Source organism: Trichosurus vulpecula, chromosome 1, assembly GCF_011100635.1.
Source record: "Trichosurus vulpecula isolate mTriVul1 chromosome 1, mTriVul1.pri, whole genome shotgun sequence".
Classification (NCBI taxonomy): Eukaryota; Metazoa; Chordata; class Mammalia; order Diprotodontia; family Phalangeridae; genus Trichosurus; species Trichosurus vulpecula.
The window spans coordinates 104,728,577-104,747,498 of record NC_050573.1 but is presented as its reverse complement, the minus strand read 5'-3'; the positions used below and the strand labels follow the sequence as shown (position 1 = coordinate 104,747,498).

At 39.2% G+C, this 18,922-nt stretch overlaps 1 protein-coding gene across 1 annotated transcript; it reads left to right on the top strand.

Moving 5' to 3' along the window:
• Positions 1-16,269: 16,269 nt before the first annotated feature.
• LOC118831347 (40S ribosomal protein S27-like) lies at positions 16,270-16,524 on the top strand. Its single transcript, XM_036738666.1, has one exon. The coding sequence runs from the start codon at positions 16,270-16,272 to the stop codon at positions 16,522-16,524; it is 255 nt and encodes an 84-aa protein (XP_036594561.1).
• Positions 16,525-18,922: the final 2,398 nt, after the last annotated feature.

Here is an 18,922-nt window from a genome sequence, read left to right as displayed (position 1 = left end):
TTTTCAGTTCTCATCTACTTATTTACCAAAGCCAGTGGCATTACTTAGTTCTCAAAAACTCTTCTGTAGAATTTGACACTACTGACCACTTTGTATTCCTAAATAATTTCCCCTCCTTGATGTTACGGTGTTTCTCTCTCTGTCTTTAAGTCTTTATTATCTCTCTCTCTCTCTCTCTCTATCTCTCTCTCTCTCTCTCTCTCTCACACACACACACACACATACACACACCCCTACAAAACCCTGATATGAAATCTGAGCATCTTTCCCACTGAAAATTCTGTGATTCTCTGAAATGGAAGCTATTATTCTGATTTCATATGCAGATTACTCTAATACAAAGAACTAGATGGTGTGTAAGGTACATTACAACTTTACGTCTTATGACCTATAAGGCTAGATTATAGAGAGAAAAGCAAAGAGGACCAAAGACAGAACCTTGTATCACACCCACAATTAAGTTGTGGTATATGGATGATAATCCAACAAAGAAGAAGGATCTGTGAGACAGACAAGAGGAGCATCAAAAGAGATCTATGTCAACTAAAAATAAATAATTACAAAATAAAGAGGAGCTCTGATAAGGGGAAAAAAGAGATCTGTGTCACAAAGATCAAGTCAGGGAAGACAGGGTTAAATGATCCGGAAAAGTCAAGAAGAATGAGGATTCAGAAAAGAAAATTTTGTTTGTCCATTAAGAAATCATTGATAACTGTGGAGAGAGAAGTTTTATTTGAATTGTGAGATTAGAGGCCAGTCTGTAAAAGGTTAAGAAGGGAGAGGAGAAATGGAGGCTGTCAGTGTGTATTTATACTTTGTATCATTTTCTAACATTTGCATGTGTGTAATTTGAAATATTTGCAATTACAAATTTGTAATATTTGTGTTGTTCTCTAATACTTGCATGTTTGTAATTTCAGAAATACTGTGATATTTTAGAAAGAAACTGTTTTTGGATTCAGAGGATCTGTATCTGACTCTTGGATTTGCTACTTTATTACCTCTGTAACTTTTGGTAAGTCATTTCTTTCTGCCTCAACTTCCTCATTGTAAAATTAAGATTCAACTAAATGACTTCTAAGGCAGAGTGATAACAGAAATTCCTGTGCCAATAGCAAATTCACTTGAAATTGGGGAACCATATAGTACAGAGGATGATTTGCAAATGATTCCTGAGTTCCCAAATGAGAGGAAAAGGTAAGGGGGGAGGAAAGGCTGTAGGCAGGGGGAAATGGTGCAAGGCAGGTCCGGGAAAAAGAACCAGCTGGACCACGAGGTGCTGAGATATCAGAATGGAGGACTACCATTGGGGAAAAGCTCCTTCACTTATATGTTGGCACAAAACTCTGGTAAATGTGCCCTAGTTAGGTCTCTTCTGTAAGAGTTATCTCCCAAGATCCTAAGAACTCTCTCTTCAACAAGAGTGTAAGAGACCATCTCACTGACCATTATTCTGCCTCCTTCCACAGGGCTTAGCCTCATGTTAGTAGTTGCTCAGTAAAGATAAAAGGTTCATTTCCCCTAAGGCATTGCTCCCTGTCAGATAACAATGTATGGTATTGTTCTTTATCCAATAAATCCATGGCAACATTTTGACTAGCTTGTATTTAATCCTTCCCAGAAAACAAAGTGGCTTAATTCCAAATCTGTGATCATTCGACCAGGGCTAGGCTAATATTGTCCTGTGCACCTATGAAGAAGTACCGTATTAAGATTGAGATTGAGACGATAATGGGACATTTTTAGCCAAAGACTTTTGACATACTACTGAGTATTCTTCATTGTTAATTGTACTTGTCTGTTCATTGAAATACTCTAAGAAGACAACTGAACATGTGCTAACCTGATTCACTGCTGTAACCATTTAATGAGTGCCTTCCTTTTGCCCTGCACCAAATTAGTCTCCAAGGAAATTTACAAAGATAACCTGAAGGAACTGTGCCCACCATTCCCATCCTAGTATGTTCTTCCTGACTTCATTCTGACTTCCCAGCTTTGGACCACTGTGGCAAACTCCCATTCTTACCTGCTTCCAAGATCTTCAGTTTGGTTGTCTGGTACACTATGACTTCACTCAGTATAGCCTTCCAGTTTTTCTCTTTGATGGCAACTTTGGAACATGCCTTCTCTTCTCAGGGGGCTGCTTCAGCTCTAGCTCTGATGATTATACCTGATCACGACTGCACCACATCCCATGGGATAGGAACACAAGACAAATTAGGATCAGAAGAAAGCTACAGAGCACCATATAAATATTGAGGAGGGAGAGCTCGCTTCCCACTGTAGATCATAAACAGTTTCATAAAAGAAGATAGCATATAAGATAATAGTAACTCACATCAGGTGAAGTCTCCTCCAAGGGTCCTTCCCCAAAGCCCTTAGGTGAAAGTATTCTCCCTTACTCTTTCTTTTTGTCCTAGAGGGGTGTGGTGTCATGGATAGGGCACAAGAGTTGGTGAAGATAGATCCATGTTCAAAACCCTCAGATAGTTATTATTGTTATGATTCTGGGCAAGTCACCTAACCTCTCTGTGTCTTAGCATCCCCCCAAAATACTTTAAATTTACTTTGTATATATAACTTGTGTTTGTCTATGTGTATATGAATGGTAGCTCCAGTAGAATGTAACCTTCCTGAGCACAAGAACTGTTCTTATTTTTGTCTTTATATGTCCAATGCTTAGCAGACTCCCTGACACAGCGAAGTACTTAACAAGTGCCTGGGAAATTGAATTGAGTTGAATTGCAATGGTTTGGCTTTGCAAAGGTGCAAAACCATAGTTCCTATGCCCTCAAAGAGTTTATGTTCTAGTACAAGTGTGGGAAGCTTGCAGCCTCGAAGCCACATGTAGATGTCTAGGTCCTCAAGTGCAGTCTTTTGAGTGAGTCCAAGATTTACAGAACAAATCCTTTTATTGAGGATATTTGTTCTGTGAAGTTTGGATTCAGGCAAAGGGCCACACTTGAGGACCTAGAGGGCCACATGTGGTCTTGAGGCCACAGGTTCCCCACCCCTGTTCTAGTAGAAGGAAAAGATCAAATAATTATTATATCACTTAGAATGTATTATATAGAAGATTCTCATCAGGGATGGTCAAGAGGTTTGGGAAGAAAAGGGTAACTTTTAGCTAGAGGATCCTATTTGGGAGCTCTTGGGAAAGGGGGATTTCCACTCTTAAGTTTCTTGGGGAGCCAGGTATTCCAGTGCTCTGATAAATAGTAATATATAGTTTCTGGATTCTGTTGTATTCTTAATCTTGGCTGCATCTAGGGATATTGACCTAGGCAAACCCGTTTCCCTACATGACCGTGTATGTTTTGAAATGACTTTACAATTGTATGTCTATTTGACAGATTATGGCAATTTTCAATGTCTGTTCATGGGTGCCCTTCACAGAGACGAAAGGCACAATTCTAGTTCCCTGTAAGGCATTTTTTGAAATCACTGGGGCTTGGTGTTATATATTATAGGCTTCATAAACCAGAGGCCCAAATTCTCACTTATTTTATATTTCTGCTGTGTCTAGTGACAAAGGCCAATTCCACTGTTCCCAAATGCTTCTTACATGTAGGATGAGTAGGTAATAGGAAAAACAGTGGGACATATAGCCTTTTGTACTAGGGGTACCTCTCTGTGAGCATTTCATGTTATTTTTGTGAAAAAGATGAAAGCCAAAGACTAGATAATATTACAGTTAGAGGGATTTGTAAAGGACCTAATGGAAGGACTACAAGAATGGTCATTAATAATTAGATGCCATCTAGGTGGGAGGTCTACAGTGGAATACCTCAAGGATCTGTGCTTGGCCTTGTATTAGTTAACCTTTCTTATCAATGACTTGAATATAGACATAGATGGTATACTCGGCAAACTTAAAGATAACACATTGATCCAAGGATAGCTAACATTGATCTGAGCATCAGGATTCAAAAAGATTTTCATAGGCTTGAACAGTAAAAATAAGTAATAAAATGTATTAAAATGGGGATAAATGTAAAATCTTATATTTAAGTTAAAAAAGAACTTCATAAGAATAATATTGAGGAGGCACAGTTAGCAATTAGTCTGAAAAATATCTGAAGGCATTAGTGTATTGAAAGCTCAAATGAGTCACTAGGTCAATATGGCAGACAAAACAACTTACATGTTATTGGGCTTCATTAAAAGGCATAACATTGGTATTGTGTTTGGTTTGGCATTCTCTATTTTGGAAAGGCCATTGACCATTTGGAGAGCATCCAGAAGAGGACAGTGAAGATGATGAAGGGCTTTGGGTCCATGCCATATGAAGACCACCTGAATATGATATTTATCCTGGAGAATAGAATATTTTGAGGAGCTATAGCTGTCTTAAAGTATTTGAAAGCTTATCCCCTAGAAGTGGGATTAGACTTGCTCTTTCCAGTTCCAGAGTACTAAAAAAGGACCAATGGGTAGAAGTTAGAGTAAGGCAATTAGAGATACCTGAAAATAAAGAGAGTTGCTTCAAGAATATAAAGTAGATGACAGGGAATTATGTGAAATAAGCCTTGAGAGATAGCTTGACATCAGATTGTGAAGGGTATTGTATAAAGATTTTGTATTTTTTTTCTGGAGGTAGAAGGGATCCATTAAATATTTTTAAGTAAAGAGCTTTATGGAAGAAAGAAAGAAAGAAAGAAAGAAAGAAAGAAAGAAAGAAAGAAAGAAAGAAAGAAAGAAAGAAAGAAAGAAAGAAAGAAAGAAAAAGAAAAAGAAAGAAAGAAAAACAAAGAAAGAAAGAAAAACAAAGAAAGAAAGAAGAGGAAGGGGAGAAGAAGTAAAGGAAGGAGGGAAGGAAGGAAGGAGGAAAGGAGTAAAGGAAGGAAGAAAGGAAGGAAAGAAGGAAGAAAGGAAGGAAGGAAGGAGGAAAGAGAAGCATTTATTTAATGCTTACTTTGTGCCAGGCACTGTGGTAAGCACAGAGAATACAAATACAAGAGTATAGAAAGATTGTCAGTGCCCTCAAGGAGGGACATTCAAATGAGGGAAGAAAACCATATGAAAGTCAGCTTAAAAGGTCAGAGGAGGGAGGGAAAGTGAAAGTACCTGGTGTGGAGGCATGATTTTGAAGTCCAGAACCCAGGAATGAGGCCTAGATTGGAATGAAGGCCAGCTTAGATGTCTCTGCAAAATGGAGAGCCTATGAGGAACACCCTAATGAGAGGAGCTGGATGTAAAGCAGGATATTCTCTCAGTTATAGTTGAATGTTCCACAGCAAAGAGACCCCAGGTAGTAGGGGAAGTTCCAGAGTATGACAACATCAGAGGCATGGTTTTGAAGTCTTTAAGTAGATAATATATCCAGGAGGGAAATGATGGCCAGCCTGGACCCTTCCACAAAATAGAGGACCCAAGAGGAACTCATCAATGGGAAAAAGAATTGGATTTTACTAAGGGATATTTCACACTGAGAAGGCCTCAGAGATTGTTGAATGTTCCAGAGTAAGGAGATCCCAAGCATTGAGGGATGCTTCAGGATGAATATTTTGTGTAATTTTTGCCTCAGAAAGCATATTTTGGCAGCTGGGGCAGGGGGGAGTAGAAAGAGAAAGACTAGAAAAAAGAAGTCAAATTAAATGACTATTCCAAAAATCTAGGCTTAAAGTAATGGGAACCTGATTTAATGCTGGTGGCATCAGGAATGCAAACAGTATAGATATGAGAGATATTAAGGTAATCATTAGGTAAATTCATACTAAGTTGCAAATGGCTGATGGGTCGCTTATGAAATCATATTTTTCTGACAGGGAAGGGGGAAAGAGAACTATCCCCCTTCCTGGGCAGCCTAAATAGGAAAGAGGAGGAAGGTATCACTGGCAGGGGATAAAGAATGTTTTACCAGAATGAAGAATAGTCTGAAGATTAACTTCACATCTAGTTTCAGGGTTGTGCTGTAGCCCGACCCTACAAAGTAAAACTGGCATAAAATAACTTCGGCACTGATAGGCTTGCAGACATTCAGAGTAGTAGAAGGCCTTAGCATTCCTCAGCACACATAATGAATAGTATTAATGTTCTCCCAAAACTGAAGGGAAGACATCTGTTCACTTTTCCTCCTGCCCTGTGGTATTGCTTTCACTTTTCAACATCCAACTTTGACTAAACATGGAGATTTATTAGAAGAATAGTCTTGGTCACTCACTTGAGTGCAAGGAAGGAAGGGGTTTGGGTTGCAAATAATTCCCATGTAATGTTTGGGGGGGAATGTGTTCTTTTATTTCGTACATTGCTGGGTCCAATGATCTTTGCCACTATTCTGGATAAGTCACTCCTCTCCTTTAAGTCTGTTTCCACTTCTGAAAATTATGAGGTAGGACTAGAGCAGATATTCTTAATCAGGCAGGGTCTATGAACTTGGGTGTTTAAAAATATATTTATCACTGTATTTCAGCATAATTGGCTTACTTGGTAATTTCCTGTATTTTACTTTATAGATTTAAAAACAATAGTTTGAGGAGTCTATAGGCTTTATCAGACTTCCAAAGGGAATCATGGCATAAAACTTTAAGAACACTTCCACCTCTAAAATTCTATTAAAATCATAAAGGCAATCAAAAAACAACATATATTCATTGAACAGCTGCTCTGTGCCCAGTCAAGTGCTTGATACTGAAAGTGCAGCATTGTAGCTGTCCATTCCTATTGTTTTGACAATTTGAGGTAAATTTCCCTTGGGTTTGGCTGTGCTTCCTGCTTACATCCTGACTTTGTACCCAGTTCTAATCGCTGAGTAGGAGCTTTCCTTCTTGTGCCTACGTTCCATCTTCACTACCCCGTGTCCTCTAATACTAAGGCTACACCTTTCCCCTATCACAGTACAGTCCTTCTAGGATTTCAGTCCTGCCCTCATCCACAGAAATGATTTCTCATGAAACCTCTCAAATACTGACCACCCGGCACCCTGCACCAACATCTATTGCTTCCTGCTGGGCCCACACCCTCCCAACCCAACTGTCTACCTGCCTGACCTGGGCTTCCTCCTTCTCCCTAACATGTGTTGATCTGAGGCTGAATTGCCTCAGACTGCCACAAATCTTGTTAGGTATAAGCTGGGACCAGCTACTGTATTTAGTAACAATTACTGTTTTAGTAACCTTGTGAATGTATCACTTAGGTTCCAAGAACACAAACAAGGACTTTGGATATTTGGTTTATTTACTAAGATTAGCAAAATCAAATTGACTCAATGAATCACTGAAAATTACCAAACATAGTATACTTTTTTCAGTATGCTAATCTCCCTCATTAGATTAAAGATCTTAATATGATTTTAGGACTAGGAATCATTAACTTCAAATCCAAGTTCTCATGACAAAATCTGAGACAATTCAGTGTTAGTTGTTCACACTAGAAGTTCCTTTTACCTGGGATATAGGCCTTAATTAGTCTAGATAATGCAATTTTTCTCCCCCTGACTAATATATAAATATAGCCAAACCTAGCAAAATCCAAACTTCCTTCCCATCTGCAATTTATTAAATTAGAAGTGTATCTGGGGGCAGCTAGGTGGTGCAGTGAGTAGAGCACCAGCCCTGGAGTCAAAACTGGCCTCAGACACTCGACACACTTCCAAGCTGTGTGATCTTGTCAAGTCACTTAACTCCAATTGCCCTGCCTTTCCCCCTCCAGCCCCCCCAAAAAAACCCCCAAAGCGTAGCTGAACAACCACTTCCCCAGCCCCAGAAAATCTAATTAATCAAAGATGCACTTTGTTTTGCTCAAAGTATCCTATAGATAATAAATACGGTCCCTTACTGACTGTTAGTTCACCCTTAAATCCTCCCCCAGACTCATCTTGTGTGGTTTACAAAACAATAAATGACTTTAGGATGACAGATTTTATTTTACTTTTAATGATCTTTTTAAAAATTAAAATGAAACATCCACACAACTAATTAAACATCAAATTGCAACTATTTACATATAAGGGGGTGGAACTGCTTCACACCATAGACAGTCTTTTGAAATTCCCAGAGAGCTATCCAGAATTGGTAATACGGCTAATGTTATCAAATGTCACCCTGGTTTGAGTCACATAAACTCCAAATATCTGATGGAGGAGAGTCTGATGGGGGGTGATTGAGAGCATATCAACCTGACCATTGATATATTTGTTAAGACAACTAGGAGATAACTACTGAGTTTAAACATTTTAATTGGGTAAATAATTTATTAGAAAAAGTAGAAAGGAAAAAAGGTTATGAAGACGAGAGAATTCTCAAGAAATCCAAAGCTGCCAGGAAGCCTGGGCCCTGAATGACTGTACACTGTACATAAAAGATGTAAAGTTCCTGCCTGATTCTAACCACATGGAAACCCCTGGCACCAGTCATCCCCTGCTACCTGGAGTTAATGAAGTAGCCCAAACACAAGGAATTGTTTCTGATCATTCCTGCCTCCTGCCATCCTTCCCACCCTTAAGTCTTTCAAGAGATTCAGTCAACTGGCAGCTTCCTGACTTCTCTAATACCTTCTCCAACTGAACTTGTTGCTGTTGAGTCATTCCAGTCGTGTCCAACTTTTAATGACTTCATTTGGGGTTTTCTTAGCAAAGGTACTGGAGTGGTTTGCTATTTCCTTCTCCAGCTCATTTTACAGATGAAGAACAGAGGCAAATAGGGTTAAGTGACTTGGCCAGGGTCACATAGCTAGTAAGTGTGTGAGGTCAGATTTGAACTCAAACAGATGGGTCTTCCTGACTCCAGGCCCAACACTCTATTTACTGCACCAACTAGCTGCCCCAGATCATATTCTATTAGAGTATAAATGTGATCTATATTACATTCTAATAAAGTAATATATTGTAAAATGTGTACCTATGAATTAGAGCCAAGATTTCATCAGTGTAAACAATCCTTCCACTTATGCAGCTCTCAATGCCTGTATGTCTCTCTGTCTTGTGAAACTCTTGCCCATCTTCTTCCCATAAATTATCGTATTTCCCCATGTATAAGATGCAAACTTTTTCAAAAAATTTAGGGTATAAAAACTGGGTGAGTCTTATACAGTGGTTGTAGATTTTTTACTTGCATTTCCTGCTTTTTTGCACTTGTTTTTGTGCTCATTGTTGTGGATTTTTTTACTTGCATTTCCCACTTTTTCACGCTTGTTGTCTTTGTGCTCATTGTTTTGCATTTGTTAACGGTATATGAGGTTATGTTTTGCCACGTTCTGCCCAAAAATGGCTCAGAAAAGATTTTCGTACAGTGCTGAATTCAAGTTAAAAGTGATCCAATTTGGAAAAGTGAATGGAAATCGTGCTGCTGAACATAAGTTTGGTCCTCCTCCAACTGAGAAAACAATCCGAGACTGGCTCCAGGAACAAGAAATCCTACTGAAAACACCAAGGCAGAAGGCGGCCATAAGAGGCAAGTCAGCAAAATGGCCTGATTTAGAGAGGGAATTGAAGATATGGATTGAAGAGCAAAGGGCAATTGGAATTCCTGTGTCCACAAAGATGGTTCAGCATGAGGCAAGAAGAATTGCTGATGAAAAAAGAAGTTACTGATTTCAAAAGAGGACACAATTGGTGCTTCAGGTTCATGAAACAGAATGGACTAAGCATGCATACATGCACCAGACTTGTCCAAAGGATGCCTAAAAGCTACGAGCAGATGAATAAAACTTGAGTTCAATAATTTTATGTAATACATTTTTTTTCATATTTTGGGCCCTAAAATTAAGGTGTGTCTTATACATGGGGAAATATGGTAAATATAAAGAATCCACTTGCATTATAAAGATAAACAAATAAATAAATAGGTAGATGACTAAATAAATAAATGTTCTATACATTTTCCTTTGGTTCTTTTACTAACCTGAAGATGCTTATGTAAATTCAGACCCTCCATCTGTCATCCCTCACTGTCACGCCATGGCCTGCATTTAGGGCTGAAAGAGACCTCAGAGGTTATCTAGTCAGACCTTCACCTTATACAAATGAGAAAGATTGGGATCTTTGTTGTTTAGTCATTCCGTCATGTAAGACTCTTCGTGATCCCGTGGACCATACTGTCCACAGGGCTTTTGTTTTTATTTTTTATTTTTTGCAAAGATACTGGATGGGTTTGCCATTTCCTCCTTCAGTGGATTAAAGCAAAAAGATGTTAAGTGACTTGCCCAGGGTCACTGTTACTAAGTGTCTGAGGCCAGATTCAAACTCAGGTCTTCCTGGCTCCCATGGGCAAGTCACTTAAGCCTGTTTGCCTCAGTTTCCTCATCTGTAAAATTAACTAAGGAAGGAAGCCGTGAACTACTCTGGTATCTTTACCAAGAAAACCCCAAATGGGGTCATGGAGAGTCAAACATGACTGACAAATGACTGAATTTCCTGACTCCAGGCTCAATCCTCTATCCACTGAGCCACCTAGCTGCCTCCTAGACAAACAGAGGTTAAGTGACTTACCCAAGGTCACATGGCTAGTAAGTGTCTGTGGTCAGATTTGGATTCAGATCTTCCTGACTCCAAGTCCAGTGTTCCATTCCCTGAGCCATTTAGCTGCTACTATAAACCTACACCTAGTGAGGTTAAATGACTTGTCCAAAGTGATGCAGATGGTACATAGCAGGGAAGGTTTTTTAATACAATTCCTCTGACTCCAAATACAACTTTCTCTTTCCATTGACCTATATGCCTGGGAATATCCTTGATTATGTCTTTTGTACCACTTTTGACCCACAAATCATCACAGCAAATATGCTACAGCCTACCTGTAATCACTATTTCTTTTTATTCGTCTTCTTCTGAAGAAATGATGCTCTATTATCCAAAGCCAAATAACACCACTGGGAGAATACTGATGTTAAATTGAGGAGTTTTTGAAGCATATGGCCTCTTTCAATCATTGAAAGTTCTATGCAGTATTCAAAGTGTGACTCAGCCTGATATCTTCCTCCCATTAAATTCTGCAGCCAGAAAGATGACACAGCGTGTTTTTTGCTAAGCCTGGAGTCAGGAAGACCTGAGCTCAAATCTGTCCTCAGACATTTACCAGCTATATGACACTAGATAAGTCACTTAATGGCTATCTGCCTCACTTTCCTCATCTGTAAAATGAGGATAATAAAAGCACCCACCTCTCATGGTTTTTGTGAGGATCAAGTGCGATAATATTTGTAAAGTGCTTTGCAAACCTTGAAATACTATATAAATGAGAGCCATTATTATTAACTATTATTATCTACAGTATCTATGGGTAGTTAGGTGGTACAGTGCACATGGTGCTGGACCTGGAGAGAGGAAGACTGATCTTCCTAAGTTAAAATCTGGATGCAGACACTTACTAGCTGTGTAACCCTGGGGAAATCATTAATGCTTTTTGCCTCAGTTTCCTCATCTATAAAATGAGCTAGAGAAGGAAATGGCAAACCACTCCTGTGTCTCTGTCAAGAAAATTCCAAATGGGATCCAAAAAAGTCAGACATTGAAATAACTGAACAACAACAATAGTACCTATAGTAAGTGCTCAATAAATTTTCTATTTACCTATTTGTACAAGGTAGATTCAAATACAGACTCATCTATACATAAATAAGCAAAAATGGGTACAAATACTAAGGGACTAAATCATTGGACTATTCATCTAAATCTGTTATCATAATTATTGCAATATATATTTTTCATCCATTTTGTTTTTCAGTGTGGATGGCTGGGCCAGTCTCTTTTTTAATGATTATAGTTTCATAGAGGAGGCATTGTAGTGTGGACAGACTGGATTGGCAATACTGTCTATAGAGCATTTGTAGATCCTTAGCTTCAACAGGCAGTCCTGTTATTTGGAACCTCTGCAGGACATCTTCCATGACAATAGTCACTACCTCAAGTGTCTTCATACACTTGATATCGAGCAAAAGAGATGGATGGCTAAGGAAAAGGTCATGGCCTTGTCTATAATGTTAGTACCTGTCCCTCATTTCTATCCATTTAAATGCAAATTTTCCATGATAAACTGTACATCAACATTTTAAGCATCTCTGTTTTTATCAATATTATCAGTGCTGATATCCCCTCTTTGCCTTAGCAGTTCCACAAATCATAATACCTCTTCTCCTTAATAGAAATCCCTGGCATATAACCACAGCAGCTGCTATGAATATGCCGGCATATTTCCACGTTTGAATCGCAAAATATAACAGACTATCTTGCTCAAAGATGAAGCCAAGACAAATTATTCAAACACAAAAAAGCCAAATCCATCATACTAATAAGGAAGTTAATACACATTATCAGTGCAGAGAGCACCTCCATCCCTAAGCCTTTCCTACATCAGGTCTCCCCACAAACAAGCTCCCTTAGGCAAAATCACTCCCTCTCTTGCTCAAGCTAGCTGCGCTCTCTCTCTCTCTCTCTCTCTCTCTCTCTCTCTCTCTCTCTCTCTCTCTCTCTCTCTCTCTCCCAGCTCTATCTCACTTCCTGCTTCACCCCTTACTGCTCCACCTATTCAGCAAGCTCCTCCTACCACAGGCTAGATGTGGCCCAGGCTCAAAGCAGGTGACATGGGTCTATTAATGGATGGGAAAGATCTTCCCATTCCCATTAACAGTACACCTGATGAGGTGTTGTGCATAAAAAAATACATCAGCAAGTGTTTGGTCTTCTAATGTTGAACCTCTCTTGACTTCACTTAGGTCATCCTTAGATGACAGACATAGGGGTCATCCCAGGCACTATAATCATTGTATAACTTAATCAGACCATCAGCATTGTCCTGTTGACTGGTATAGCCTTCAAGATAAACAAGACAATTCAAGTGAGGACACCTAGAATCTATTAAGCATCTGCCACGTGCAAAGCTGGAACTGCGCAAAGTTCTGACTAAAGCTGGGTTTCCACTTCTTTGGAAAAACTCTCTCAGGACCTCAGTATTTAGAAAAATGAATTCCCTTGTAAAATTAATGATCAACCAAAATACCCCTAATTTGCATATACAATACATCATGGAAGGACCTTCATTGATTCAGTTATGATTATACCCAATGCTCTTTATTTAGTGAAAAGGGAAAAAGAAAATTTTAAGTTGGCTTTTCATTTTCAGAAGCTTAACGATGATTATCTCCAATCACTTTGGAAAGCAAAAATCAATAAATTATTTCATGACACTGGCTCCATTTTTTGAGGAGTTCTGTGTTCTGAGAAGTCATAATCCCATTCCTTTCCACTTTTCCCAGAATCTTTGTTTATCTTACATGGTATAGCTTCCAAATAGAATTAGAAAGTTGCCAATTCCTACTGAAAGGAATACAGACTATCTTTGTATTTGGAAGGCATAATGCCATGGACTCAGAACCAAGAAGAGCTGAATTCAAATCCTGTCTCAGACACTTACTAGTTCTGTGACTTTGGGCAAGTATGTTAAGCTTTCTAAGCCTCTATTTCCTCATGTGTAAAATGAAGATAAATGATAGCATCTACCTCATAGGGTTGGTGTGAGCATCAAATGGTATCATTATGAACTTTGCAAACCTTAATGTACTCTATAAATATTATTATTAATTCTACCAAGGCAATTACTCTCAGAAAATATGGTAGAGTTCACTCTCCCACCCCCATTTCAACATACTGCTACCTAGGTGCTAAAAAGTAGAGATAATCTCATTACCTATGGTGGATAGTGTATACGTATCTAAGGTGTCACTGATCTCAATTTAATGAAGATGGATTTTAACACCAAAAGTTTCAATTTTGTGGTAGGCAGTAAGCTAACATATTTACTGTGGACTCTACTGATTTCTATAAAAGGTTAGCTAGTAAATCAATCCAAAAGTTAAAGTATCAAGTTCTGCTAATTCAGTATAGAATATTTATAGAGTATTCATAAATCTGCAAGAGGAAAAAAAAAGTAAAGAAGGCACCTACTATGTGCCAGGCATTGTGCTAAGTGCTTTATAAATATTATCTTTCTTGATCCTCACAGCAACCCTAGAAGGTAGGTGCTATTATTATCTCTATTTTACGTAATTTTGCAGAATAAACAGAGGTTAAATGATGTGCCCAGGGTCACACATCTAGTAAGTATCTAAGGCCAGTTTTGAACTCAAGTCTTCCTGACTCCAGGACCAGTACTCTATCACTGTTCCACCCACTTTAGTGCTTATGAAAAAGGGAGAGAGGTTTTTTTTAGTGGATAATAAGCTCAGTGTGAGTCAATGATGTGACATAGCAGGCAGCTGAAATAGTTCACACAATTATAGATCACATTGAGTGGAAAGAAAGGAGACCATAGATTAATCAATGGCTGAACAAATTATAGCATATGAATGTAATGGAATATTATTGTGCTACAAGAAATTATGACAGTGATGGTGTCAAAGAAACTTGGGAAGATTTATAGGAACTAATATAGAGTGAAGAGAGGAGAACCAGGAGAACCATTTATACAATCATAATAAGTTGTTGTTGTGTTTGTCCTTCTTTGTCAAAGAGGACCTTTTAGGCTAAGGCCTTTTCATGTACTCACTTAGAGTGAGGTGATGCCCATTCAGTGAGTAGGCCTCTTTAAGAAGTGAGTGAAGGGATGGCCCCTTTAATTAGAAAAAAATAAAAAAGCAAGCTAGGAGGGGAAGACCCTCAGGGTTGCTGTTCTAAAAAGAAACAGTTACCATTGACATTCCCTCTAAGCCAGGGGGACCCAAAATACAGCCACTAAGTGGAGCCTGGGCAAGGACCTATTGTGGTCCAATCTATGAGCTTGGGAAGGAAGGGAGGAAAGGAGGGAAGGAAGGAGGGAAGGAAGGAAGGAAGGAAGGAAGGAAGGAAGGAAGGAAGGAAGGAAGGAAGGAAGGAAGGAAGGAAGGAAGGAATCTAACTAGTAGACCCTAAGTTAAGTGGGCAGCTTCTGGCCTTCAAAATTTACCTCCTGCCCAGGCTCCACTTGATGTCTGTATTGCTCTAAGTGAGTACATGAAAAGGCCTTAGCCTAAAAGGGCCAAGGTCTCCCATTGCATTCTGGGCCATCTCCATTCATCCTGATGAATATCTGGTCACTGGATCCAGATGTCTCTGGAGGAGAAAGAGAGGCTGGTGACCTTGCACAGCCCTCCCTGACTCAAATCAAAGTCAACTGCAAGATATGTCATTACTTCCCTGATGCCATGGCACTCTTCAAAAATGAAGGACAAACACAACCTGTGAGTAAATTGAGTTGCCTGAATGGGGACCCAGCTAGTTGGGTAACTCAGCTTGTCCTCTCCCTCTCCCTCTCCCTCTCCCTCTCCCTCTCCCTCTCCCTTTCCCTCTCCCTCTCCCTCTCTTTCTCCCTCTCCCTCTCTCCTCCAAAGGAAGGTAAATTTTGATAGCCAGAAGCTGCCCACTTAACAAAGATAACAGTTATGTGCATATAAACAACTCTGAAAAACTTAAGAACTCTGATCAAAACATGACCAACCATAATTCCAGAAGACACATGATGAAATACGCTACCTGCAATCTAATAAAGAGTTGATGGACAAAGGGTACATATTGAGGAATAACTAATTTTTTAATATGGCCAATGTAGGAGTTTGTTTTGTTCAACAGTGCATATTTGTTACAAGAGTTTTACTTTGTTTTCCTTTTTTTAATAGGAGAAGGTAGGAAGAAAGGAAATTAGATTTTTCTTCAATGATAAAAAAGAAGTAAAACCAGACTGAGGTACTTTAGGAGGTCCTAGAAATCTTCAGGGTATACATGGACAACAATTTGTTTAGGGTGTCATAGAGGAGATTCTTGGTCAGATACAGTTTTGGATGGGTTCTGAGGTCCGTTCCAATTCTCAGATTCTGTAATGAGAATCATCTAGTCCAGAATGAAGGATATAAGAGTCTCATTCTCCTATATTATGGCCTGACCATATCTTGAATAGTTGCCACATCACAAAGAAATTGGTGCCACATCTCAGGAAGACAATTTATACACTAAAGTGCATCCAGAGGAGGGAAACCAGAGTATCTAAGAGCCTCAAAATACAAAGATTAAAAAGGAAATGTAGCCTGGAGAATAGAAGACTTAAAAAAGATGTGGTAAGTCTTTCCAAGTATTTGAGGGATTGTAATGCCAAAAGGGTATGAAATTTGATCAGTTTGACTCAAAGGAGCAGAAGTTAGAACCACAGGTAGAATTTGCACAGAGATGCATTTCATCTTTACTGGGGGGTGGGGGGGAGCGTTGAGGGTGGGAATTCTTAACACTTAGATCTTTATAAACTTGAATTAAACTCCCTTAGAAAATAGTGGTTTCACTTCTTCAGGCGGTGAAGATCTCCTCGCGCCAACATGCCTCTCTCAAAAGACCTCCTGCACCCTTCTCCTGAGAAGGAGAAGCAGGAACACAAGAAGAAGCACCTGGTGCAGAGTCTGAACTCGTATTTCATGGACGTAAAGTACCCATGGTGCTATAAAATCACCACTGTCTTCAGCCACGAGCAAACAGTGGTCCTCTGTGTCGGATGCTCCACTGTACTCTGTCAGCCTGCTGGAGGCAAGGCAAGACTTACAGAAGAATGCTCCTTCAGACGGAAGCAGCACTAATGAATGAATCAAGATGAATGAGGAATTGTAAAGAATAAAACAAATTTGATACAAAAAAAAGAAAATAGTGGTTTCACTATTTTAACTTTCCTCACTAAAGGTTGAGAATTCTGTAGAAGGAATTCTTGGTCAGGTACAAACTGACCATGGCAGCCTCAGAGGTTCCTTCCAACTCTGACACTGGGTTATTCTATGAGGCTATTAATGTTTCAGGAGGTACACCCTAAACACTAGTAGAAGGCCCTTTGGTCAACCTCTTGAGCATAACCATAGGTTTGGATTTTGCGTGGAGGTTAAACAATGCTCCCATTTGTTTCTCCAGAGGAATAACTAGACTCTGAAGTTAAGTTTAAAATGACACATATGGAAGAAAAGTATTTAGAATAAGAAGAGCTGGATTCACTTCCCATTCTCGACTCTTCGTAGCCATGTGACCTTGTACAAGTTGTTTCTTTTGTCTGGGGCTTAGTTCCCTCATCTATAAAATGAAGGGGAAAGTGTGATGGAAACTTATTAGATGAGCTTTATTATCCCTTCTACTTCTGACATTCTGTGATTTTCCTTATTTTTCAGTGAACAAAGAGCAAGGATCTCCCATCTGACTCTAGGGACACAGGGATTCCAGCTTTTTTGGGGCTGCACCATGTATATTAGGTGCTTTGATAGATTTGTGATACAGTATGGGCACTTCTTCCACTGAGCACACACTTCTATCACAAATTAAATGTAAGAGGTTTGAGGTTTTTTAAGCCCTCCCTAAAAAGATTCAGTGAATAAACATTGATTAAATGCCTACTATCGCCAGTGACAGTGCTATGTCGAAAATAATCCTCTTCTCAAGAAGCTTACAGTCTGTAAACATGCAAACAACCAGGTACAAACAAGTTATGTACAGGAGATAAAAGTGTATGACAAATGGAAAAAATGAGAGGGAGCATGCTATAAAGGAAAGGTATTGGCCCTGAAGCTCTGGGTTCAAATCCTAGCTCTGTCATCAGCTTTGCCCTTAAGTCTTTATTTTCCCTATCTGTAAAGTGATGGTATTGAACTAGATAAGTCCTAAAGTCTCTTTCATGTCTACGTGTCTGATAGTTACTTAAAAAGTATGCAAAATACTTTTTAAACCTTAAAGTGCTATTCAAGTGCTAGATAGGATGATGATGATGACGAAGGTTAACATTCTTTGTTTTAGTTGAAGAATAATTGGTTCAATATGGGGAGCAGAGACAGTTATACAGAGACCAACATTATTAGAAATGTAAGTCAACATTTTGTCTGCTAATGGAAGTAAACAGGCAGAATTGGAATCCAAGAGAAACCTCTTTCCCACTCCTTAATGAAGATACAACAGCATTAAAGTGCCAGAGGCAGCTATTACAGGTTATTAACTCCTTTCCAGTTAGGGGCACATATTTTCATTTGCATACCATGAATATGCATGAGCTGCTTTCCCACTGAAAAAAAGCAGAACTTTGCCAGTTGTGACAAGGCTCCCACCTAAACTGTGACATGAGTGTTAAACAATGATGAAGTGGAGTTTCCTTCTTGAACAGATGTTGAAGAGTCCTTCAAAAGCTCTGACACTGATTCCTCCATGGGCTACGTGGGCCTCTCTTTCTAACAACCTTCCAAAACAAAATCAGTTTAGACTGGCTTCTCCAGGGCTAGGGATTCAGCTGCTATCTAATCTTTGATAGTAACTTCAAGCACTGCAACTACAGTATGGGATGAATGGATGTGGATTTGAGACCTGGGTTCAAGTCCCAACCTTGCCACTAACCAGTTCTGTAACCATAGCAAAGTTACTAAATAAATAGGTCAGGACCCGAATTTTCTCAACTATACCATGTGGGAAATTATACATTCTATCTCTACCTAATTTGGAGTGGAGGACCAAGGTTCAAATCCAGTCTCTGCCATATATTAACAGTGTGATCTTGGGTAAGTTACTGAAAGTCTCAGGCCCTCAGTTTCTTCATCTGTGTAATGTGGGGGGATTGGACTAGATAGATAGTCTCGTAGATCCCTTTTAAGCTTTAAATCTATAATCCAATGAGCAAATGAAGTCTCATAAGTGAAGTCATTTTGGAAAAGGTAGAAAAGGGCTACACCACTGTGGGACATTAATATTAGTGTCTTGAAGGGTGACATGTAAAAGCAAAGTTTTTGTTACTAACGATTAAGACAAAATGGAAAAGGAGTATTTGCAAAGTGGTGAAGGTTATGAGGGCAATCGGATTCAGGCAGATGTGACAAGGGAGAATAAGGGCTGTATCAAACAAGCTTCACCTATCTTACTTCATGAATCTGTGGTCACACAGACCCGAGTATTCCTTCCATTGGTGCATCTCACTCATTTATGCCTTCTCATCCTATGAAATGCGTGCTTACAATTTTC